This window comes from Tasmannia lanceolata, unplaced genomic scaffold (genome assembly GCF_043159265.1).
Source record: "Tasmannia lanceolata isolate RefF3 unplaced genomic scaffold, GAP_Taslan_0.1 ptg000002l, whole genome shotgun sequence".
NCBI classification, from domain to species: Eukaryota; Viridiplantae; Streptophyta; class Magnoliopsida; order Canellales; family Winteraceae; genus Tasmannia; species Tasmannia lanceolata.
Genome location: NW_027518679.1, coordinates 54,706,761 through 54,732,655, shown reverse-complemented (window position 1 = coordinate 54,732,655; position 25,895 = coordinate 54,706,761). Strand labels below are relative to the sequence as shown.

At 36.7% G+C, this 25,895-nt stretch overlaps 1 protein-coding gene across 2 annotated transcripts; it reads left to right on the top strand.

The window, feature by feature from the left end:
- Positions 1–637: 637 nt before the first annotated feature.
- LOC143879340 (AMP-dependent synthetase and ligase family protein) lies at positions 638–25,895 on the top strand. 2 transcript variants are annotated; one of them, XM_077381690.1, is made up of 17 exons: positions 642–1,087; positions 1,292–1,825; positions 2,476–2,672; positions 6,049–6,252; positions 11,835–12,572; positions 13,600–14,216; positions 14,684–14,759; positions 14,875–14,961; positions 15,974–16,017; positions 18,827–18,935; positions 19,774–19,833; positions 21,103–21,187; positions 21,640–21,704; positions 23,998–24,057; positions 24,666–24,710; positions 25,403–25,512; positions 25,605–25,895. In XM_077381690.1, exons 1-17 carry the CDS (start codon positions 748–750, stop codon positions 25,831–25,833), a joined length of 3,600 nt encoding a protein of 1,199 aa, XP_077237805.1. In that variant the 5' UTR covers positions 642–747; the 3' UTR covers positions 25,834–25,895. The 2 variants fall into 2 exon arrangements, 1 of the variants encoding a protein (XP_077237805.1); XR_013251201.1 differs by lacking the exons at positions 21,103–21,187; positions 25,403–25,512; positions 25,605–25,895 and having other exon boundaries at positions 638–1,087; positions 24,666–24,712.

The following is a 25,895-nucleotide window of genomic DNA, read 5'->3' as shown; positions in this document are numbered from 1 at the left end:
TACATGGAGAAACATAATCGTAATCCCTAATTATATATAAAAAAAAGTGATTGTTTGATAGGAGGAATACCCACAAATTTTGATCTAGGGTTATTCTCCAAGTAGTCCCTGATATATCAAGGCCAAGCCCACTATTCTATATATGAGCATCTATACATGATTAGATCAAAAGATATCTTCGGTGATGGATGGATGGTATTCATCGGGAACGTCTTCAACGGTTGGATTGCATTACCTTATGATCATAATGGCCGAACGTGTGATTGATTTCTGCATTTAAGTTTTGATTAATTAATGCCAACAATTGGGAGATGATTTTTTCACCCCCCCTCTGTAGGATTAAATCATCTCCCCAATTTATTTACAAATATTTTAACAAAGAAACTTTGAAGGTTGATGATATCACTGTTGGAAGCCATGGCAGTTTATAATAATTGATTCTCATTGCAATCGTTAATCGGTTTAGACTAAAGTCAAATATCTAAATAACCTGGGATTTGGTAGGGAATTTGGCAGAGAGCATTCTGAGGCTGACTGTTGTTGAGTGGGAGAACAGCCACCTCAAATGAAGTAAATAAATAAGACAAAATCTGCTGAAAAGTGAACTTGTGTATGGCTGTTCTCTCATGCGAAAGTCAGTCGCGAAATTCCTTACCAAATCCCGTCCTTTGCTAACCTCTCCATATATTATTCTTCTTACCCGCGTTATTTCGTTTCAGACTTTCAGCTGGTGTATTTGGAGCAGAGATGAGTGAAGAAGAGGGGGTGACGAAAGAGGAGGATGGAGGAGATTGCTGCATTTCTCACGCGTTCTTCAGAGCAGCTTCAAGAAACCCTAGCAAAATTGCAGTCGTTCACGCCTACGGAGGCACTCGGATTTGCAGAGAATCACGCGCCAAGATTAATGATTCAGGTTTCAAAATTGAAGAATTCTTTGATAATCATCGACAATCTTCATATCCTCCTGTTTATTATGGAGACGAATCCTTCACGGTATCGGATATTTTATCAGCAATCTATTCGCTCAGCTCTCGAATCCGTCACATTCTCGATGGCGGTGATGATCCTGATTTGATCAGGCCCAAAGGTTAGGGTTAGGGTTTTGAACCTGTTTCCATTCGTTTTTATTTATTTTGAAGAGCTAGGGTTTTGATTACGGTTGATACTGTTCTTTTCCTGTTGTTCTTTTTCTGGTATTATAAATTTTATGGAGACTCAAACTTTAGAATCTTGACCTTGGTGCATCTCTAGAATGTTTTATTTTGTCTACTAAATTCAAGCCTCATGGCAGGTTATAATGGCACGATGACAGTGAAAAATCAAATTTCCGATATTCAAAGTACATGTCCAACCTCTGTATCAGATTCAGGTGTTCAAATTCAGAATACATCCAGAGAGACTTGTGGAACATCTTCTTTTCATCGTATCCCACGAATTGCGGGAGTATATATTGCTCCTTCGGTAGAATATGTAATTACTGTTCTTTCGATTCTAAGATGTGGGGAGGCATTTTTGCCTCTTGATCCCTTATGGCCAAAGGATAGGATACTATCCATTGTTTCTGATTCAAAGGTTGGTCTCATTATCAAGTGCAGATCTTCTTTTGATGCGAATTATAGACACCAACTTGATAAAGCCGATTGGATAGTAGATCATGGCAGTTCTTCTGTTTTATATGTCTCCATGAAGGGGAATCTCAAGGAACAATTTGGTCAGTCTGAATTAATTTGGCCATGTGAAGGGAGAAACCCAAGAAAGTTTTGTTATTTGATGTACACTTCTGGATCAACTGGAAAGCCTAAAGGAGTCTGTGGCACTGAGAAAGGTAAACCAATTATTGTTGCAAGATGCCTACGTATTCCTGACCTGATAACATGGTGTAAACTGCACTGAAATACTGTATTTGTCTGCTCAACTTTTTCATGTTGTACCTCTTGAGGAGATGGTTTTTTTGATAGCTCTAATTTGTTCTTATGTATGCACCATTGACCAGTTCTTTGCCTCTCTTTGGCGGCTCAACTGTATGTTCTGTACCCTTTTGATGATAAACCTTTCCTTCTGGACTAAATTTCCAATTGTCATTCAAATTTGTAGTTCTAGGCAGCATTCTAGTTTATTGGGTCTTTTTGGATATTTGAATTTGTATGATCTTCATAGTCATTAACTAACGTCTGGCAGACATTTTAACTGGTGCTAAGAGTCAGTAGTATTACGAATAGATGCTGGCATAACCATTTTTTGTGAAGAACAAAAGAAAATTAAAATACAACTTAATGTCTTAGCTCTCCTGTTTTAGAGTTCTTATCTTGTCACTGTCTGTATTTGCTTGGCTAATACTTATGAAGTTCCAAGTTATGGTGTGGGTCTGATATTGTGCTACAACCATGTTTTGGATTTCTGTTTATTTTTCCTTTCATGCATGCAGTTTTGATGCGATGGGTTTATTTATTTATGCTAATCTATTATTTCTTTTAGGTCTTCTGAATCGTTTTTTGTGGATGCAAGCATTGTTTCCCTTACACGGAGAAGATATTTTACTGTTCAAGACGTCAATCAGCTTTGTTGACCATTTACAGGAGTTTCTTAGTGCTATTCTCACTTGTACACCTCTAATAATACCTCCTTACGAAGAATTAAAAGAAAATCCATTCTATTTGGTGGATTTTCTAAAGGTATGTAATATATCTTCCAAATTTGATGGTTGTATCATTGTGATGGTAATGTTTTTTCCAACTTTTTTTTTGAATGATTTTTTTTTTCCAACTTCTATGTGGCATTTTCTCAAGAATTGGGTTCCAATTGTTATCTTTATCTTTAGAAAGGAATGATTTCCCTAATTCTAATGTGGGTGAATAGTGAACTCAAAATCAAACAAATTGTTATGAAGGCAGTAGTCCTAAAATTAGGAACTATTTCGTGATTGCCAATCTGCTCGTGCATCTCTCTCTCTCTCTCTCTCTCTCTCTCTCTCTCTCTAGGTCCACTATATCCTATATCTTAAAAAGGTTCACAGGCTTCTTAAGAAGTTGTTCCACCTAATCACTACTTTCCTCTTGTTCATCACCATCATCGAACCCGTAGAAATCATGCAAATCACCCACATTAAAGATTAGACTGAACTAAAGATGATCAGCCAAATCAATCATAGATATATTGGGACGACAATGCAAGGCAAAAGGATCACTAAAGAATGGATAGATCAATTATCTGAGGTTGCACGCTGGGATCAAAGCTGATGAACTCCCTTCCATGATGCTGATAATTTTATTCAATGAGATCGAATCTTTTCAAGCGGAGGAGTATGGTGGGGACCATCCTATGGTCCATATTCAAATTTTTGTGTCATTTAGGTATCTTTTAATTCCCTTAAGTTATAGGAGCGGTGCCACGGTCTTTTCCCACTTATATCACTTGGTTTCTTTAAGTTGTAGTTGTTTAAAATGGGGTTCACAAGTGTATTACGATTTACGAATATCTTAAGTGACAAGAGCACTTAAGTCATTTATCTTATTAATTCACCTAAGTTTTAAGTGACCACAAGGGCCCACATGACATAAAGTGACATCAAGTGATTACTATGGACATAAGGGAGTCATTCTACCATTAAAAAAAGGAGTCATTCTATTTATGGGACTTGAAGTAGGTTAGTTTATTTGTTTATTTAGGAGTCTTAGTTGGTTTGTGAGTCATACTAGGGTTTGGAGGTCTATTTTAGGAAGGAAAGTTCATGGAAGGAGTCTAAGTTCATAGGAGTCCTAGATAGGATAAAAGTTGAGTGTTACAACCTAATTTGCGTGAGTTTGAAGAGTCCTAATTCTATCTTAAGCTTGGATTTCACGAGCACTTTATCTATGTATGATCTATAGCCTTATTTCTCATGATTGTAGATAAATAAATTTGGTTTTTTTGCTAAGCTGGTTTGCTGCCTTCTTACCTTGTGTGATATATTGGATCCTATGGTGTGATGCCCAGGAGAGCCATGATGTAATGAATGGTCATTTTCTATTCTTAAACCTTTTCTTTTCTTTCATTCTTTCTTCTTTTTTCCTCCACTATTCTTTTTTTATTTCCAAAACCACTACTGATCTCCGTCACCTTAATCCATTGACCTAGATCCAGCCTGAAATCCTTTGCCCACACCCTTATTCACACTTCCTTTTCTCCCTTTTCCACATTGTATTTCACCTTCCCTTTCTCCCTTTTCCACTTTTTATGTCCTTACAACTCCCGTCATACACCAATTGGTATCAGAGCTAGGATGGGGCCTTCCAAATGAATGCTTAGGATCACCCCCAAAATGTGGACCCCCCTATGGTTTGTGAGGTCTGCTCAGATAAGCTTATCTGAGTAGCTGCTCAAAAACCATTTCCTCCATCTCCCATGTTGTTTCTCTCATCCAACCCATTCATTCCATAGATCCTGACATAGATAGGGTGTTCCTATGAAACCATCTCCATATAATCACCCTAACCATTCGATCTGTAGAGGCACAAAATGGACCAAATTTCTAGCAGTCCATTTTAAACCTCCACAAATCAACTCTTAGAATGATCCTATGGAGATGATTTCTTAGGGACACCCTATCTATGTTAGGTCCTATAGAATCAATATCTAACATAACCAAAACAACATAGGCTCCTACCCTATTTCTGAGCTCTAGCTCAGATAAGCTATTTGAGCTTGAGCTCCGAAACCATTTCATATATATATGAGGAAAGTGTTGGTACGCTTAAGTGCACCATCTTTTTGGTGCGCTTAAGTGGTTATAACGCCTCCCATTGGTTCCTTTATGTGGGACCCAAACATTTAAACGAATGGGAGGCGTTATAACCACTTAAGTGCACAAACACTTTTCTCTGTGTGTGTGTGTGTGTGCGGCGGTTCGTGAGCATATATATAATAACCTTGAGTTGGTATGCTGTTTTCTTGCCTTCGGGTGTGATGCCTTGGATCCTATGGTCTGATGCATAGGAGACTCCTGCTATGATGTCAGGGCATTTTCTATCCCTAAACCTTCTTCTTCTTCTTCTGTCCTCCACTATTCTTTATTATTTTTCTTTTTATAAGCCACGATCGTTCACCGTCACCATAATCCATCAACCCCGATTCAGCCTTAAATCCTTTTCCCAAACTCTTATCCACCTTCTTTCTGCTTTTTCTACATTCTCTTTCATCTTTCCTTTTCCCCTTTCCACCTCTTTTTCCCTTTTCACCGTCCTACATCACATAGTGTCCCAGATTTTAAGAATTTCTCACTTGTATCTTGGTTCCCATATTTGTGTCTCAGTATATATTCGTATTATATCCGTATCTGTGCATCATAGTAACTTTAAATAAATTTGGTTGTTCAAGTTTTAAGCAACTTAAAATACTTGCCAACCAAAACACAAGACCCATGAAGCTGACATTTTTTTCTTTTTCTAGAAATTGCAGGCTTAAAGTTTTAGATACTTGACATTTTAGTGACATTTTAGACTAGACTTGTAGACAATGGGCTATTTGGATTCTTTTGGACACATTCTAAGTTTTAGAAAATCAAGGCTGAAGATTTCTATCTGCCTTGATCCTGGAAAAGGATATCATTTACATAAGCTCACTACAAAGTGCTGTGATGTATTTAGTTATTTTATTGCAGATGCATTTTTCTGTTTTGACTCATCATAGCTAAGGGGCAAAAGTTGTTGGGGCTCATTTATCAAAAGAAAAAAAGTTCAACATCATTCCGAGAGAGTTGGACTCTTCAGAACACTAAGTATGGATCTTGTGCAAATCTGTATATATATTCTTAAACAAATTAATAGTTCCTTTTTGCTTTCAAGCAGAATTTCGAGAAACGTGTTTGATTGAGACCCGTTCTTCTAATAAACATGATTATACCAGCTTTATCTTATGCTGTTCTTTTATGTTTTCTCTTACATATTTGTTGAAGTGGAGAATTTACTCTTCTATGTTACCACATGTTGAAAGTCTCTTACATATTTGTTGAAGTGGAGGATTTTTTCTTCTATGTTACCGCATGTTGGAAGTTTCTTTCTGTTATTATTGCAGATGTATCATGTTTCAAGGCTGACTTCTGTTCCATCAGTGATTAGAGCAATTTTCCCTACAATGCAAACCCCACAACTGATGCATGCTCAAGAGTTCTTACAAGTTCTAGTGCTTAGTGGGGAAGTTCTTACTATATCATTATGGGACATTCTTCACAAGCTATTGCCCAAGACTTCTATCTTAAATTTTTATGGAAGTACAGAGGTCAGTGGCTATAATACTTTTCTTGGTTTGTTTCTCATATTTTTGTTGTTTATAAGGAAGATAACTGTGAATTTAAACTGATTTGGTTAATATAGCTGCTCCATTTGGGAGCACTACTTTCAAACTAACTATCTTGGGTTGCAGCGTTTGAATTTAAGTTAAAGTCCTTAGAGTTTTTTTTTGAATAGTAGGCCATTATATTAAAGGAGAGAGAGAGAGAGAGAGAGAGAGAGAGAGAGAGAGAGAGAGAGAGAGAGAGAGAGAGAGAGAGAGCTACAACAATAACCCAAAAGCCTCGAGGAGGAGGAAAATAAAAAATCTTCAAAGATGCTCTCCCAACACCCTCCCGGACTAATCTATCCGTGTCACTATTAGCCGATCTCCTGACATGTTGGAAGAACACTAGAAAGTCTGCCACTATCCTGAATCTCATCAGTCACCTGCGCAAATCTCGAGTGGTAATCCCGCCCATCCACCTGATGAAGTTAACCAAATCCCGCCCATCAAATATTGTCGATTGAAGATGCTTTTTATGCTTGATGATAACCTTCTTTTGTATAAAGAATTCTGTTTCTCACCACCCATGTTTGCTCCATTTGGTAGATATGGTTATTGTTAACCAACATTCCCAGAGTTCAAGTCTTGGGCGGTACAATGACTATAATGGAATTCAAAAAAAAGAATTTCTGTTTCTCATTCTATTTTTATTGAAAAGCAATTGGTTAAGGCTAATGATTGACTGAAATGTAATCTTGGAGGCGTACTGCAAAGTGCAATTGCCACTTCTTGAAGGTACATGGTGTCTCCCAATTTTAAAGGGACTCAAAGCAGCTCTATTTCTAGGATTCAATCAAGCCCAGGCTCATTGATTCTCAAATGGATTTGCACGATCTCGTAATAGAGACAACGTACTTCAATATCTTCCTAAGAATGCCTTTGAAAGAGCTCACTATTCGAGGGAGTGCTCAATCACATTACAAATCCACCACTAGTAGCTTCGTTTTTATGATAGAAATACACCAGAAGCAATACTTATTAATTCCTTGAATGATTGAGGAGATATCACCAAAACAAGAACATGATAAAAAAACCTCTAAAACCTCGGAACTCTCTAAAAGTATCAAGTAGATGATTTTAGAATATGAAATCAAACTTGTAAGGCTCTCTACACTTAACATAAACACTAATGGGGGTTTAGGGTTTTTTTCTTTATAAAAGGCAAAAAAGAAAAAGAAAAAAAGCTTAAGGTTTAAGGTTTTATTTATTTATTTATTTTTTCCATTAAAAAAATTCCACCATGCTTCCCATCCGCCTCTGTTATCCTCCATGGCCCACTCCATGGCAACTTTCACTATCGAGTCTGTCCTTTTTCTAGGAAGCCCTTTGTGCAGGCCCCCATTTAGGACCCTAACATTCCACCATGCTCCTCATCCGCCGTGCTTGGTGGCCCACTCTGTGACGGCTTTCACTATTGCCTTTTTTTCTAGGTAGCCATTTCAACAGGTCACCTCTTCCACAGTGGTCCAGTCTGTGGTAACTTCACAGACTGTGAATAGAAAAGCTTCGTCGCCCGTGTCTAAGCCGTCCGATCAAGTGAATGGTCCAGATTACAATTTATAAAAACCCAGAGAAAAGGTTGCCGGTAACCCTCCTCTTCTTCTTTTCCGATTTTTTTGGGAGAAAATTGCGCCCTGCTCATCCTCGTTGTCCCCAAAAACCAGAGTTAAGAGTCCGTTTTACCTACAATCCTCTTCCTCTCGATTCTTGCTCATCTCTTTCTCTTTTTAATATTAGGAGAAACCCTTCTCTCTAACATTTTGGAAAGCAAGATTCCCCTTCCACAAACACTACCCCATTCTGATGTCCCATATATATTTCGGTGAAATTCACAGTAAAGTTGAGTCAATAGCTGAATTGGACAATGCTTTGTTCTTCAATCTAATGAGATTATTGAAGGCATTTCTTTTCAAAATACTAAAGAATTAGGGTTTACCAGTTTTTTTTCCCATTTGGGTCGAGAATCAGGGTTACTTGGGGAGTTGGGGTTAGGGTTGGGAGTTGAATTACGGTTTCCCTTTTATGTGTAACTATGAGTCAGGGAAGGAGATGGCTTAATAATGTTTTAAGGCACTGTTTGTTTTGGATTTTGACCAAAAATGAGTATTGGACTTAATAGATGGTTGCTGAAATTACAATTGATGGTTGTTTGGGTAGACAGCCTATGAATCTAAATTGGTGGATTTAAGCTTTCTGAACCAACAAGCACAAATTCATGAAAAACTCAGTTCTCCAGCTCAAGATAATTGACTTGGACAGAAGAGATAAAGAAAATTTCACACCCATTTCTTTAATTCCGTAGGTGTTGTTTCTTTAACTCCATTCAATCCAATCCTTGTTTTTCTTCAAGAGGAAGACGATGAGCAGAGAAGTGAGAGGGCCCGATTTTCTTCCCCAAACATTCGGAAAAGTAGGGAAGAGGGTAACGGGCTCCCTTTTTTCGACTTTTTTAAGGCTTTCAATCTCGACCGCTAAAGTAATCGGACGGCTTAGACATGGGCGACGAAGCGTTTTCTCCTGCGTCGCGACGTAGGTGAAACGGCCTCGATAAAAAAACCTCTAAAACCTCAGAACTCTCTAAAAGGATCAAATAGATGATTTTAGAATATGAAATCAAACTTGTAAGGCTTCCTACACTTAACATAAACACTAATGGGGGTTTAGGGTTTTTTTCTTTATAAAAGGAAAAAAAAAAAAGCTTAAGGTTTAAGGTTTTTTTTTTCCATTAAAAAAATTCCACAATGCTTCCGCATCCGCCTCTGCTATCCTCCATGGCCCACTCTATGGCAACTTTCAATATGGAGTCTGTCCTTTTTCTAGGAAGCCCTTTGTGCAGGCCCCCGTTTAGGATCCTAACATTCCACCATGCTTCCTCATCCGCCGTGCTCGGTGGCCCACTCTATGACGTCTTTCACTATTGCCTTTTTTCTAGGTAGCCATTTCAACAGGTCACCTCTTCCGCAGTGGTCCAGTCTGTGCTAACTTCACTCTGACGGCTTTCACTTTGGTTTTTTTTTACTAGGTAGCCCTTTCCAGGTAGACCTCTCCATAGATCACCCCTTCTGCGACTCGAACATGTGATGTTGATCACTGCTTCACTTTCATTCTTTCTTTCAGATGATTATGACGAGTGTGGGTCTCCTACCAAATGTTAGGTACCTAACCATTCCACCAAAATCCCTAGAGCTGATGGAACGTGTTAGGCTAGACCCTTTAAACCTATCCCATACCAGGCTGGGTCCCACCTATATATGGCAATAGTTTAAAACACTGATATTTCTACTCATATATGATGTCTCTTAGTAATACTCTGGCAATGGTATTTGAACGACATTAATTTTTTCTTCTTTTGTTTGGTTGGACCATTGATTTATTTCTCATGTGCTTAAATTTCCAATTGATTATAATATATAGCTACATATATACTCTTTTCTGCTTTGATTACTCTTAAATCCTTTTTTTAAAAATAAATTACTCTTAAATTCTGAATAAATAAGTTATTTACTATTACCAAGATTAACAAATCAAAAGTCATCTTTTTCCAACATACTAAAACTCCATTGTGGTTTAGTTAGTGTTTACTCTGTTTTGGTTCTATAGATTAACATCTGATATAATCAAAGTGGCTTATTTTTAGATGCATGATCACATATAACATCTGATATATTCCTTAGCAAGCTATTTTTCATAAAAAAAATAAAATTTTTTTTTTTTTAGACGAATGATCGCATAGTAAATTTTATGGGGTCTGTCCAAGTGAGGGTATATACTAGGGAGTAATCTACTTCAAAGTAATCTGCTTACCCTACATTAGTTTACTTTTGAATTAAATTCCGTTGTTCCAATGTATAGGGTAAATCAAGAGGGTATTTAACTTCTCAGTGTTCCAGTGGGGGGTAAATGTATAACTTTTCTGAAATGGTTGGCCTGCTCTTTTCTAAGTCCATTGTTTAATAATTCCTCGGTTCCATAGATTGAGAACACATGCCAATGTTACTTTAGTGACAAATTTCACATTGAAATTGTCCCCGATTGTTGTAACACCACCACCCAAAACAAAAAAAAAAGAAAAGAGAAAGACCTTTGTTCGGCCACTGGTGGCGGGTTCTCTTTGCTGGTGTAAAATGAAAGTTTCAGGACAATACAAAGCTCCTCTTCTCCACAAACAAAAAATACAGAACTCTTTTTTCTGTAATAACTCCCCAAATCCTTTTTTATTTCAGTTTCTCAAATAGTGTGATCTTGGTTTTGGGTTCTTTCTGCTGCAATAGAAATTTTGTATTTGACTTAGCTTTTGATCTTGCTATAGCAGAGATTGGTCACTGTTTTAGCAGGCAAAAGGCTTTAGGCTCTCAGTTCCAACTATTTTCTGAGATGTGACCGAAGATAGGAACGATGGGTGAAGGTTTTTCGAAGGAGTTACCAGATCGACTATTTTGAGAGATCTAGGCCTCAATTCCTACCATTTTAGGATCTCCATTTCAGGCATTTTAGGATCTCCATCTTCTACAGAACGGTTTTAGAATCAGCAAAAAAATAAATAAAGGAAAAACCTTAAGATAGAAATTACAATTCATTACAAGAAAATTTCGACATGGAAAATTCAATAGAGAGAGGGACTGAGGGAGAGAGTCAAAAACTCCTCGTCCACGAGCACTGGCAGGTGCCCCTCCCGCACGGCTTCGTGAACCCCTTCATTGATATTGTAGGCTGCGCTGGTTCTCAAAGCTCTGTTGGTGATGGTGTAACTGATTATAGGGCCTGCCAATGATCTAGTGTGGGTTACTGTCTAGCAGTGGCTCAATCGGCTGGTGTAGGTGTCGGCTGTAAATGACGGTGGCTTTTGCTGTTGCACTGGCTTGTGGCTCGATGGTTGGCTGTTCTTTGGGCTGATGCGGCAAGATTTATCTCCACGATGATGGGAGAGAGAGAGAGAGAGAGAGAGAGAGAGAGAGAGAGAGAGAGAGAGAGAGAGAGAGAGAGAGAGAGAGAGAGAGAGAGAGTCGAAAACTCAAATTTTTAGTTCCGCCTCTTGATTCTCTGGCTTATGCTGTATCCTATTATATCAAAGCGGGTATCTGACTCCCCCTATTTTGGGGTAAATGATAACCGACCTTGAAGTGACTTCCGTGATAGTTTTTCTCACTTAATTGTCATTTGAACAACGACTCTCTTCACATGGGAGGTAAACGGATGTTTTACCCCATATTTCCCTTGACTGGAAAAGACCCTTAATAGATTTAATTCTTTATAGTGTTATCAAGTTATTTTAGATGCTGTAATTTAACAGCTCAATTTTGTGTGAAGGGAAGTTCTCTCTTTTTTGGTCAATGATCTTGGTCAACTTTTTGTTTTAAACTAATGATCCCCATCTCATCTCTAAACATCCTACATTTTGGATTGATATTGTAAATAGAACTTTTATTTGATCATCATATCATATAAATTCTTATGTTTATTACTGGTTTGATCTTATCTCAGCTCTACAACATGCATTGATAAAACATCAATATATGTAATTTCAGGTGTCTGGTGATTGCACATATTTTGATTGCAAAAATTTACCAATGATTTTAGAGTCCGAGCCACTGAGGAGTGTGCCGATTGGTAGGCCTATTTCTAACTGCGATGTAGTGCTTATTGGAGAACCAGACACTCCTGATGAAGGTGAACTATATGTTGGGGGGGCCTGTCTATGTACAGATTACTTATTTGATACCGTCACAATGCCTTCAGACCGTGTAGTGTTGATAAGGAACAGTGGTCCTCAATTATATTTTAGGACTGGCGATTTTGCTAGGCGGTTACAAAGTGGTGATTTTATCTTTCTGGGAAGGAGAGATCGGTCTATAAAAGTTAATGGGCAGCGTGTTGCTTTGGAGGAGACTGAAAATGTTTTAAAGGAACATCCTGATGTGGCGGATGCTGCCGTAACTTTTCACAACGATCAAAGAGAAACTTCTTATCTTGTTGCTCACCTTGTATTGCAAAGAAAGGATATATGTTGGAAACAAAAATTTAACCATGACGACAAAAAGTGTGTCTGTGAAGGATTGAGTTCATCTATTAGATGCTGGTTGGCCAAGAAGCTACTGCCACCAATGATGCCTAGCCGTTATTTATGTTTGAGATCATTACCCATGTCTTCCTCGGGGAAAGTAGATTATGATTTTCTAGCATGTTCAACATTTGGCTCGAAACGGACCAGCGATCAAATTGATGGTAACCAACGTGATACTGGTCTCCTGCAAGTTATTAAAGAGGTGCTGTCTGTTATTCTTCACACATGTTCGTCACTGCTATATATTTCTTTACTTTGTAATACTTTAAATCCAAAATTCACGTTTTTATCTTCAGCTTTACTAATATCTAAGGGTACTATTCTTCTTGAATTGTCATATTTTTAAGTCACTGCCATAAACGCGTCGCATCCGCGTTTTGCCCTACAGAGTCCATAAAACTCCTTTGACTCTCCCAAATTATGACCGAGTCAGCCGAGTACTCGACCGCATCATGCCGAGTCGACTAGGATTTTCTTCGGCCGTGTTTTTAAACACTGCTTTACATGCTATATTTTTTAACCTTTTTCCCAAGCTAATTCTCTTTGATTTTTCTAATTTTTAATTATATATGTCCTGTGTCTTATCTCATAGGATCTGTGTCCTTGATTTTTTTAAAATCAGATTTTATCTGCAGTCTTGGACCCCTATCTATGACAAAATTTGGGTTTTATCTGCATTCTTGGACCCGTATCTATATCTGCATCTGTGGCCATAGTTGTAGTTGTGTGTATGTTTTCTATGTTGTTTTAGAAATGCTCCACCACATTATTCTATTTCTAATAATGGAGGGACCAAAATCTTAGAGGAAAAATGAGATTTTTCAGAATATTTATCGTTTTGTAATATATGACTATTGTTACAGCTAATATGACTATTGTATTCAGATAAAGAATCTTGTTTGTTCCTCCCATTCAGTTGGTCAGGTTATTATTTGTTAGCCAAGATTTATCAGGTCAGACCATGTTGGTTGTGTGACTTGAGTTATTTTGGACTTGACCTTTCTTCAAATGCTACCTGTGCCATAATTTGCTTTTGTATAGCCTTAGAAGTCTCAGTCCGCATACCTATGTTTCTAAACCCTGGGAAAAGATTATGCATGCTATTCTCTGACAGTTAAAATTTTCATTATGCCTAGTTCATTTTCTATTTGTTCTCATCTCTGTACTTTCATAACCAAATGTGACTTTTTTCGATCTAATCCGTAATAATGTTTATTTTTCTTTGGCAGGCTTTTCGTGATGTACTGATGGTTGAAGTTGAAAACTATAATGATTTCTTTGTGATGGGTGGTAACTCAATCTCTGCTGCACAAGTTGCCCATAAGTTGGGGATTGATATGAGATTGCTTTATATCTTCCCAAGCCCGTCTAAGCTCCTAAATGCTCTACTAGACAACAGGGGATCACATGGAAATGTGATGCCGGCCTTTGATCCACTCACTAGTGATCTATACTGGAACAAGTCACCTAGAAGATCACTGCAAGTGACTGTTGGAGGACAATTCAATAGTTTTTCACAAAAGCCTGATAAAGATCAATTGAATTCAAAAGGTATAAATTTAAGTGATAGTAGGTCTTGGATTTCCAATTTTTATTTACCAATGGCCGCTTCATTCAGCCGTTGTAACAAGGTCATGTATGAAAGGGAGCTTGAGGTAAATAATGTACATCAAGCATGCTTGTCAGTTGAGACTCCGAGAGATAAAAATGGGGTTATGAGAGAACTGTGGACCGTTCTTCTGAAGTCGTGTGTTGATGCATCACCTTTGTTTGTGTTAAAGGATAGAGACGCTTATATATTTATTGGGTCTCACTCTCGCATATTTCTCTGCATCAACGCTTTAAGGTATGTGTCATTTTGTGGTCTTTGAGTAGCTAACCTTCTATTCATACGCTAAAGTAGGAAACATGGGCACTTTCTTAGATTAGTCGAAAGGATATTGATCAATTTAGGCCGTTTTTCATTAGAAAGATCATTGGAAACAAATATCGGTGGTATTGTCTATTCTTTTTCCTTTTAATTTAGGATCGTGTTGCATTATTATGAAATTGCTGGCTCAGCATCTTATGGTTAATTGATAATTTTTTTTTAGATTTGTACATTGTAAGTATGTTACATCCTAGGTTTATGTGTAGTATGCATTCAATGGATGCTCGGGTCCTCTTGGTTGCTCAATGCCCTGCTTAATTTTGTACACCTGCTAAGAAGTACTTTGTTTTTTGCATGACTGAATTTTTTGAATTGTTATGACGATCTATTAGCTTAAAGTGACAAATTTGTATATTCTATTGATTTTCATGGAATTGATTAAGTGGTTTGGTTCGGTGGGAAGCCAAATTGGAAGGTCGTATTGAATGTTCAGCAGCAATTACTGGTGATTTTACTCAGGTTTGTTAAGAAAACTTTCTCATACAATATCAAGTTACTTCCTCGGAGGAGGTTCTTAACATATTGAATTTTGAATTCCGAGGTTCTTGCATACTGAATTTTGAATTCTCTATAGGTTGTAGTTGGGTGTTACAAAGGAAAAATCTATTTTCTCGATTTTATGAGTGGCAGCGTCTCTTGGGCCTTCCAAACAAGAGGTGAGGTATGATTATCTTGATTCTTGTCTGCACCTACTTTTCTTATTTGCTTGTGTTGGGTGAAATTGTTTTCATGCCGAGTGTGATCTTGTTATTCCACGAGACCATCATTTTTTCGTTTTTATAATTTTTATAACCTTCTATACAAAATGAAAATTCCCCACCATCTCTTTCTCCCATTCTGGTCCATCCTCACCCACTTTTATTTCTCCTTCCTCTCCTTCCCCACGCACCTATCATTACACCACATTCCAAAGAAGAGCAAGCTCACCGCTTTTCAGTATGGTACGCCATCCTCTCTCCCTTTTTTTCTCTTCTCTTCTCTTCTCCCGTTTCCCTTCTTCATTTCTTCTTCTCCTCTTCTTGTTCCCTTCTTCTCTTATTCTCCTCTTTCTTCTCCTTTCCTCTTCATCTCTTTCTTCTCCTTTTCTCTTCACCTATTTCTCACCCTTTCCTTTTCCCTCTTTTCACCCTTTCTAGTTGGGTTTATAAATCGTTCTGTTTTCTATCTCTATCTTTCCCCTCTTCATGATCTTGATCTCTTTTCTCGATCTCGATCTCTTTTCTTGATATTGGTCTCTTGACCTTGATCTTTATTCCCTTTCTTGATCCTCTATTCTTTTCCTGATCTCGATCTTACTAGTTTTTCCATTACCATGCCTTCACTCCACTGCCGATTACCACACCCTAGCCACCCATAGATATTACTTGGGCCATAGATTAGATTATTTCATAGATATGGTTTTTTATCGTAAATTATTTGAGATCTGTTATATTTCCACGGGCTGTAATTGAATCTTATGGGATTCTTAATTTGATTTTTGGGAATGTGCATCGCTGTCTTCTATTGAATCAAAACCCATTTTTATTGCTCTAAAATTTACAGAAAGCCAGCTTTGCACCAATTTGGTATCCATGCCTAGGGTTTGCATTATTCATTCTAACCTATTAGCTGGAGATTGACTTAAGCTTTTATAACTTTCATTTTACTATATTTTAATTGTTGTTCATTTGAAGGTTAAATCGCAGCCGGTTGTTGACAAAAGCAAACATGTGGTTTGGTAATGCTCTAGGACTTCCCTTTTACTTACTTTTTTCTTTTAGAAAGATATGGTAAATGTAGAAATGATTAAGTTGGTGTACTGATTGTTACAAGTTGGGCTTCATTGTTGAAAGCTTCTACTCCTTGAGAAAAGACCCGTTTACATTTTTTTTACTTTGCCCTTTATGGAGATAGTTTACCATATCAGACCAAGTATTTTCAATGGAGAAGGCTTAAGGAGAGTCATTTTTCCTTTTGAGGTATGAGGCCCAAGCCTCACGATTGTTCTAAATTTTTAAATAAAATTTTAAAAATAAAGAAAATAGAAAAAATTATGAAAAAACTAAAATAAAAATAAAAATTCAAAAGTATTAAAAATCTAGAAGAAATATATGTTTCATATCCAACGAAATATCATCATCCAACCATCAATACAATAACAAAATAAAATATCTAACTATTACTACCAAGTTACCAACTAAAGAAGTCAAAGTAAAGAGTTAAGAAACATGAGTAATTAACAAGTTTACCTTACAGTCTCCAATTTCTCAAATCAAAACACAATTGCACAGGTATTAGCTCACAAGTCACCACAACTCACAATCATAAGTGAAGACACAAGTATGAAAAGGGCTCAGACTCGTCAAATACAATAATATATGTCTTCCTCCTCAATGGCAATATCATCTTCATCGCCACACTTCCCCCCTCATATCCACCCGGTCCACACCATCACTATCATACTCTTTATCTATTAGCACATGATGGTTTACCTTTATATTTACACGCACTAATGCTCAAAATTATAGTTTATTATAAATCAAAAGTACAAATAGATTATATACTCGACAAACCTTGAAGTAGATAGTACACTCACTCATCCAACCAACTAGATGGCTTTCCTTCTCTACGATCTACTCGTTATTGGTAATATTTTAGGCTTCAATTTCGGCATGTGTTTCAGTTGTGGTTTTAAATTTTCACAAAAAATCGATGTGAAATGACTGAATATTTCTTTTTCCATCCCCACCAAAAGTGTATCAGTAGGTGTGCTACCTCGCTTCACCTGTAATTCATATCATAGTTACCGGAAACTTCATAGTTAGATGGGAAGCTTGCTTCCCCGGAAAATCACTTCGGAATCTAAGTTCTTCTCGCTTCCCAAATTTAAGGGAACGCTTCCTAGGCGTTTCCTCTTAATTAAGAGTACACTTTCTATTTAGGTGTTTATTTCTTCCTAAAAGAATATTTTCTCCTTCTCATAATGCTGAAAGAGCATATTTAAAAAATAGTGTATTTAAAACTTGAAAACACATCTCAAGAGTCAAACGAAAATTATCTGAATCTCTTTTTTTTTAGAACGTAACTATTATTTGAATCTCTCTCCAAAAGCGTAATATTAAATATATATAAATAAAACATGTAAAACTGTAAATTCCTAAAACTTGTAATTCTAATTAGTCCTGAAGTCTTCTTCTACTTGTAATACTCACCTATATTAACCCTTCCTCCCTAATCTACTACAACCCTACTCTTTCTATGCATTTCTTGTTTGCTTCTAATGAGACTTCTTACATATTTTGTGTTGACTTTCAGTGACGCTTCTCACTCATTTTCTCTTTATTTTCTTTAGAGCTTTTCGTTTCCTGCATTTTCTCTTTTTTAATCCCCTTGTTTCCCGCTTTTGTTTCCCGCTTTTGTTTCCCGCATTGCTTCCTGCACTCGCTTCCCACTCTGGCAACTATAGTTCATATAAATATTATTCATAATACAGACACCATATTTCACATGCAATTCATATAAATGTAATTATCTAGCACTTACTGGTATAGTATACCATCAATACACTTTCAGTTTCAGTATGCATTTTGGTGGGGGATGGAAACAGAAATATTTCAATCGTTTCAAGTCAATTTCGGTGGAAATTTAAGTCATAGTCGTTGGAATCTATACGATCAAATCCTAGATCGGATCAATGTGTGGAGCATCTAACTTCTCTTGTGTGAGCTATTCTTTTTTGTATGGACCTATAATCAGAATTCAAAAGACTCTTTTGAAATAAAAATCGAATTATAGGGCTTATGGTTTATATAAGCAACACTTGCCTTAGGGCATCTTAGCCCCTGGAAGCTGCGCCTTGGAGGTATGGCGCTTTTCTCTTTACACCTTATGGAATTTTCCATGTGCCTCTCCTTGTGGCGCATCTTGAGGCGTATGCCTCAGACGCCTTTAAAACACTGATCATACTATGCAGAAAAATGGGTACTACTATTTTATGGGACTGGATAAACAGCTAGGCTTGGGGCTGATCCCAATTCAACAAGATTCTAAGTCAACCCAGCAATTTTGGATATGCTGTAATTTTTTACTCCAACTAAGTTTTCTAAACAAAGTCTTGTCTGAGATCGACTTGGGTTGTCACCTTGCAAGTCAAACTTTCTGAATCAGATTGACATGTTTCTCAAAGTTTGATCACCCTAGTTGGACATGACAAAATGTTTGGTTAAACAACACTCTTTTCCTTGGAAATGCTTTGTTTTTAATTTGGATATTTATGGGATAACTTTGTAAATCATAACTACATATTTAAATTTGTATATGCACTTACTATATTATACATTCCATTCAAAGATCTATTTGGTTTTGCTTTGATTGGATTATCAGATAAATTACATGCTTTTAGAAATTGGCATTCTATTAGTCTGACTATAATTTTAATTTGGGTATCATGATGATAAATCTTTTTATGCAACTGTTTAATTCTGCGAAAATATAATTTTCAGTGTCCATATGGCCTAGTTTTATTCTATATTTCAAAAACTCTGCAGGTGTGGATCACACGACCATAATCTGTATGGTCTTGATTACAGAAACCACTCTTGTATTTATAAGGTCTCATGTGGTGGGAGCATCTATGGATCACCTTCAATTGATAGGGTATGCTTTCTTACCTAGATTTGTTCTTTGCGTAGTTTTGGGGATTGATTCATGCTTTAATCATGCTGTGCTAGATTATTTATTGATTTATTTTTTTGGATATATTTCGACAATCATCTTGGCATGGTTTCCTTCCATTGTAGTTTTGGTTTTGGGCCTTTTGCCTTTGCCTTGGTTTGGTATTGTACTGATGGCTGTGTCGTTCCCTTTGTCTGGCCTGATCTTTTGGTTTTTCCTTTTTTATTAAATTACCTGTTAACAATATTCAATCAACACCAATAGTCACTAATCAGTATTGATGCATTTATGTATCTTATAATTGACAAATTTGATGCTGGCTCTCTCTATCTGCTTCCTACCTTTGGCATGCACATCACAATCCTCCCATTTTCCTTCTAGCATCTAAGATGTGACATGAATTTGGATAATCTTTTTTAGGAACCAGAAGAGTTCATAGGGGGAAAAGTGGGATTTAGCCATTAAAATTATGGAGGCCATTACTCTGGGAGTGTTGGGGGGGACATGAATAAGATTTACGTAGTAGAAAAAATTTTCAGTTGGATGATGCTATCGACAGTTTTGCTTCTAGAGTGTTGATTTCAGCACTAGCCATTATTCTCAACCATTAGGTGTTGAGTTTAGCCAATAACATCCTGATAAGAACAAGGCATCATATATCAATGAATTTAATATTTTAAAGAAAAAGTTGTAGAAATTTCTTAATCATTTAGAAGAATCTATCATATTTGTTTTTCTAAACTTAGAGTTGAGTGATTAAATGCATGTATCAGCCTTGTTTATCAGATCAGATGAATTAACTACTAGGTATTTCCTTTAGGTCCATAACATGCTTTATGTGGCTTCTACTAGCGGGCGTGTGACGGCTATATCAATAAAGGTATGAAAAAATCATAAAATTTCCCCATAAATCTGGTTCTTCTTTCTTTCATTTCATTTGATTTTGGATGTGATATCAACTAAATTAGTAAATAGAAGAGTTTCTGTCATCTTGTACTTGTTTCTCGATTTCTTCATAGAAACTTAATCTAATGGCGTAAAATGTGCAACCATCTACTATGCACAGTTGTTATTTCACAATCAACCTTGAAACTGCACTGAAGGCTGATATTTTCTTTAATTTTTTTAGCTATACTGATTTTCGGGCTCAGCTTCTATGAATGCTGTTTACCACCAGTGGACTTGTTTATTCTAATGTAGATAATTCAATTGTTAATTTCATTAATAAATGTGGCAATATTTTTTATCATCTAATTAGGTGCAAAGACTGCAGCCTCAATTGCCTTTTATTCAAGTCCTTATAATTTCTGTTGTACTATGATGTCTTCATTCAAATATACGGGCCGGAAACTAATACGTGAGATATTGCCATAGCAAGTGACATTTTTGTTTTCTATATCCAAAGATTTACTTCAACGCTGACATTATTCATGCATATCGTGGGCTGGTAACTAACACGTGGGATATTGCCATAGCAAGTGACATTTTTTGTTTTCTATATCCAAAGATTTACTTCAACGCTCACATTATGGCCGGAAACTAACGCGTGGGATTTTGCCATAGCAAGTGACATTTTTTGTTTTCTATATCCAAAGATTTACTTCAATGCTCACATTATTCATGCATATCATGGGCCAGTAACTAACGCGTGGGATATTGCCATAGCAAGTGACATTTTTTGTTTTCTATATCCAAAGATTTACTTCAACGCTCACATTATTCATGCATATCGTGCCATGTGTTTAGTCCATTTTGTTGCTCCAGATTTTGTGCAGAATGGAATTCAATTCTTTTATTATTATTATTATTATGCACATGATCGTCTTGAAATATGTGGTTATTTATTTCACAAGTTATGAGATATGTGGCAGTGGCTTGCATATCTTTCCACTAGGAAAAAGCTTTGTCATGCCTTACCTATATCTTGTTTGAGCTAGGGAGGTGCCTACTAACAGTGTACCATTCCATATCATTTACACTCTAGACATTAGTCATAGTAAAACTACTAACAGTCATATACTCTAAGTTTGTAGTCATATGCTACAAATCTGCGTTGTGTGCTTTCTTTTATTTTGACCAGTCTTACAAGTTATGAGGAATAGTATCTTGACAATACAAACGTTCCTCTAATGTATCTCAAATAAAGCAGGCAGTGCCATTCAATATTCTTTGGCTGTATGAGTCAGGCGCGCCTATTTTTGGTTCACTTTCCGTCACTTCTCCTAATGGACATGGTACTCATATATTTCACTTGACCAGTATTACTTGAAATGGTATTCATATTTCATATGATCAGTATATTTATTTTTTGGAAAATGATATGGAGACCAAGAGTACAACCAATGGGAGAGCCCAACAATGAGAATGTGCCATGTGTGCAAAAACATTAATTTTTATTGACTTTCATGAACCTTAGGACTGCCTTACGTCACTTGTGATGTTGTGGCGAGAAGCTATTTGTTCGGTCCCCTGCCGGTCGTACTCTTGGTCCCCTAGAAATACTCTTAGCTTTTTGGTAGGCGGTCGGTATATTTATAGTCTCGGGAAGTTCCTTTTAGAAAGCATTCCATTCAAATATGTTCAGACAACTCTTTCCTGTATAAAGTTTTGTGAATCAAAATTTTTATAAGGCTTGTTATGGACATTAGATGCTAAAATAAATATGGATGTTTTGCTGATTTTGCAGTTATTTGTTGCTTGGTCGATGGGCATGTTATTGCATTGAACTCTAGTGGCTCCATCATTTGGAAGGTACGTTGAATTGGATACTTGGATTTCACAAAGGGTGTAGTCCCTTAAAAATGTGTTTGTCATACCTTGTTAGTTTCTTGCTATGCATGTATTAGTTTTTATGTAGTGAATCTCGGTGTATCAACTTATGTATGATGGCGATAGTTTGTTTAGTAGTTTTGGAAAATGTTGTACTCCTAGTTAGAATAGCCTTATTGTTATTGTGGTGAAGCACCAAGATCTTGTAATGTTGGCTTGGAAGTATTGAGGGAGTGTTATCCAAGGGTGGTATTTTTTCTTCTACATAATTGTTCTTTACGTATTAGCCAAAGTATTTCAACAAAATCAATATGTTTCTAACCATCTATAAGGCAAAAAAAGAGTCCTTTTTTCATTGAAAGAAAGATTCTCAATCGATTTGGCAATAACCAAAGGATTTATTTTCTCCTCCAAGATTTTGTCCCTTAAAGAATTTCTTTTACATCGACGAGGAAATGGGAGACACGTTAGGGTGAAAATAATAGTATTTCTACCCTTGCAACCTGGTTGTTGTCCGCAAGTCATTGCATCCGACTATGATATACTGACCTGCATTACAAAGTAAGGAAAGATTTTTGTGGCTCATACTTATTTCTCAACTCAACTCAACTCAACTCAACAAAGCCTTTGTCCCAAACCAATTGGGGTCGGCTAAATGAATCCTCTAGAAAAATTTCATGAAGAAGGAATCTACCCGGCTCTAATCCTGGCTCTAGCTGGGTTCTTCTACGTGGATCATTTTCTTCCATTCTATCTTATCTAAGGTCATGTTCTCTGTTATGTTCCTAGCTATCAAGTCTTTCCTCACTGTTTCTACCCAAGTTGTTTCGGTCTGCCCCTACCTCTTTTACTCCATCAATTTGACACGAGTCGCCTATTCTCACCAGAGCATCCAAAGGCCTACGTTGGATATGTCCAAACCACTTTAAGCGGTGCTCTCTCATCTTCTCCTCAATTGGTGCCACCCCCACCTTTTTACGAATGCCTTCATTTTTAATTCTATCTAACCTTATGTGGCCGCATATCCTTCTAAGCATTCGCATTTTCGCTTCACTCATCTTATGCACTTGGTGCTTCTTGGTGGCCCAACATTCTGAGCCGTACAACATGGCTGGCCTCACAACTGTCTTATAAAACTTTCCCTTTAACTTGGTAGGGGTTTTACGGTCGAGCAGAACTCTTGAGGTAAGCTTCCACTTCAACCAATTTGCTCTTATTCTAGGGTTAACATCCTCTCCATTCCCTCCTTCCTTATGTAGAATTGAACCTGGATAGCGAAAGATATCCCTCTTAAATGCCTCCTGTCCAGTCATACTTAGTGCATACTCGTCCCGCCTCCTTACATTACTATAGTTGCATTCCATATATTCTGTCTTAGTCCTACTCAGCCTAAAACCTTTGGATTCCAAAGTAGTTTTTCATAACTCTAACTTAGCATTTACTCCTGCTTTGGTTTCGTCGATTAATACTATGTCATCTGCAAATAACATATTTTTATGGGTGTTTGAAATACTTTATTTTTCTTGGTGTTTGAACTTTGAAATGATCAAAACAGAGGATCAGGAGATGCAGGTAAGAGTTTTCACTTACAGTGTTTTAGTTTCTTTAAGGAGAAAGATTTTACTATGACAACTTTGGAAATGTGATTTAGGATTGTTGTTGAAAGTATCTCTGTGGCATTTTTCTTGAAACTATCTTCCAAATGCTTGTTTTAGGGAGAAAAAAACTACATGTGAAATAAGGAAACTAACTAGTATTTATCTAGTTTTTCTCTCATTCAAATGATCTCTCTGTGGAATACTGAGAGATCTGTAATCTCTCAAATCAAAATCAAACTCTATGTGTAGTCAATGACAAGATGAGATGCAAGAAACACACACAAAGCAAGAAAACGCAAGATTTATGTTGGTTCGGCAGTGTGCCTATGTTCACGGGTAAAAGTGTTTCACCATTTCAATAAGAGTTACAAACTCTCTTTTCTGTCTTTTCTCTCACTCAAGAAATGCCCAAAAAACACTTGCACACTTAACCCTAATATGTGGCTTATATATTAATTCCACTGCATCAAGAATTACTGAAATGCCAGAGTACAAGACGTCTGCACAACGCTCTCACAGTCGTGTTTTATTCCTACTAACCAATAATTATACTTTATTTCCGGTGTTCCTTGTGCACGTATATGCATTTCCATATCTCAGTCGTTGTAACCTTCGTGAGATCTGTCATTATTATATATCATTCATGATTTGATAGCATTGGTTTGACTGCATTTCAGGGAATTACAGGTGGTCCAGTATTTGCTGGAGCATGCGTTTCTCCTGCACTTCCTTCTCAGGTATGCTTTCATGTTTTGATTGGGCATTAATTTGAAGTTACTAAGGATTATAATTCCCACCTACACTGTCATAAATGCTACGATTGTCATACACAAGGAACTCCTGCCTAGGTTCAACTTGCACAATCAATAAGTTCACATCGTTCTGTTTGTTGCCAAACTGTACTCGAGGCTGTTTTTCCGCATATGTTTTCCCTGATATCTGCTTCTTTCCTTTACATTTCCTGAGTTCCCTTTTTGTCTGCTGAACATATTGTCGAATATTTGCGATAGCAATATTAATGTATTTACTTTCAAATTTTCTTCATTTATCTTTGGACCTAGTATGCTACAGCATAGGCATCAGTACAGTATGTTTTAAATTACTATCTATTGAATTAAACTTCCACTTCTATAATCATATGAATGGAGACGAGCATATGCTTACCTATGTAAAGAAAACTATGATACTTTCTCATCCTACACGCATCTATAATTGCACGTAAATATTTAGACAGAATGTATCGTAAGTAATAAACAAATTAGATTGCTTTGTATGAAGTGCTTTTAATATCATTGAGATGCCCACTGGACTACGTATTGATTATTTGGTTTTGATTCCCCAACAGGTGCTAATATGTTCCCGAAATGGTATTGTGTATTCATTTGAACTGGTAAGTTCGAGGAGTTGTATCACTTTGAAGTACTACATTGATCTTTCTTCGTTCCCAAAATAAGATCAACTTTATTTTAGGGATATGAAAAATATTGTCAGATCAGAATTTTTTTTTTCAAGTGTTGTTCTTTACGATGAATTCGTGAGTCATGACTTGGGTTGTATCTTTTCTACCCTCATAAGGCTTGACTTTATGGTGACTATCTACAGTAAGGGCATAATCTTCACCATAATTGCAGATAGATTTGTCCTAAGTTCTTCGGTTGTGTTTATTGCACCAATTCGTCTTCTACTCCTCTTTCAGCTTTTCACTGCAATTGCTCATTCAGTCATTTGCAATATATCCACAATGATTTACCATTAAACTAAGAAAAGCACGCTTGTTCCCTTTAAAAAACAGAGTAAGTAAAGAAAATTAAAAGCACCATGTTCGTCAACCTTTCCAAGTTTGATGTGAAGATTGAGAGGCAGCTTGATTTTCTTTTTAAAAAAAAATATTTTAAGGCAGTTTGATTGGACATACACAATTACATTTTGTGTTTGCTTCTCTTATCTTTTTTTTTGTCTCCATAATATCTGTTCATACCCATATAATGCATGAATTTACTACGAATGAAACCGAAAGAATAATTTTATGTGGAAGCAGTTGCATGTCCCATAAATCCAAAACTGTTTATTCTTTCATTTCAGGAAGGAGGTGGCTTACTTTGGGAATACGACATTGGAGACCCAATTACTTCATCTGCTTATATTGATGAAAACATTGAGTTAATATATGATCCCTCTTATTCATCAGACAGGTAAGTTGCGACTTATTAGTCTGAAATTGTTAGTCTTTTAGTTTTTTTTTTCTTAAAAAAGATGAGTTCTTATAAACTCAGTTTCTTCCCAGGTTGGCCTGCATTTGCAGCAGTTCGGGGAGAATACATGTGCTTAGAATCAACCCAAATGCCATAGAGAAAAAGAATCAAGGGAATAAAGATCCAGAGGGTCCAATGGTGCAGAAATTTGCTAACATGGATCTTCCAGGAGAGGTTTTCTCCTCACCAGTAATGATTGGTGGTCGAATTTTTGTTGGTTGTAGAGACGATCACATGTACTGTATCAGTGCTGTTTGTTAGTGGCTTAGCTTCTGAAAAGAAAAAAAAAACTCATGCATTAATAGAGCCTCATTCTTCTTCGA

Coding starts and splice junctions, on each gene's coding strand:
- LOC143879340 (XM_077381690.1), top strand. CDS start 748: ATGAGTGAAGAAGAGGGGGTGACGAAAGAGGAGGATGGAGGAGATTGC. Junction 1,826..2,475: donor AGTCTGTGGCACTGAGAAAG/GTAAACCAATTA, acceptor TATTTCTTTTAG/GTCTTCTGAATCGTTTTTTG. Junction 14,962..15,973: donor CCTTCCAAACAAGAGGTGAG/GTATGATTATCT, acceptor GTTCATTTGAAG/GTTAAATCGCAGCCGGTTGT.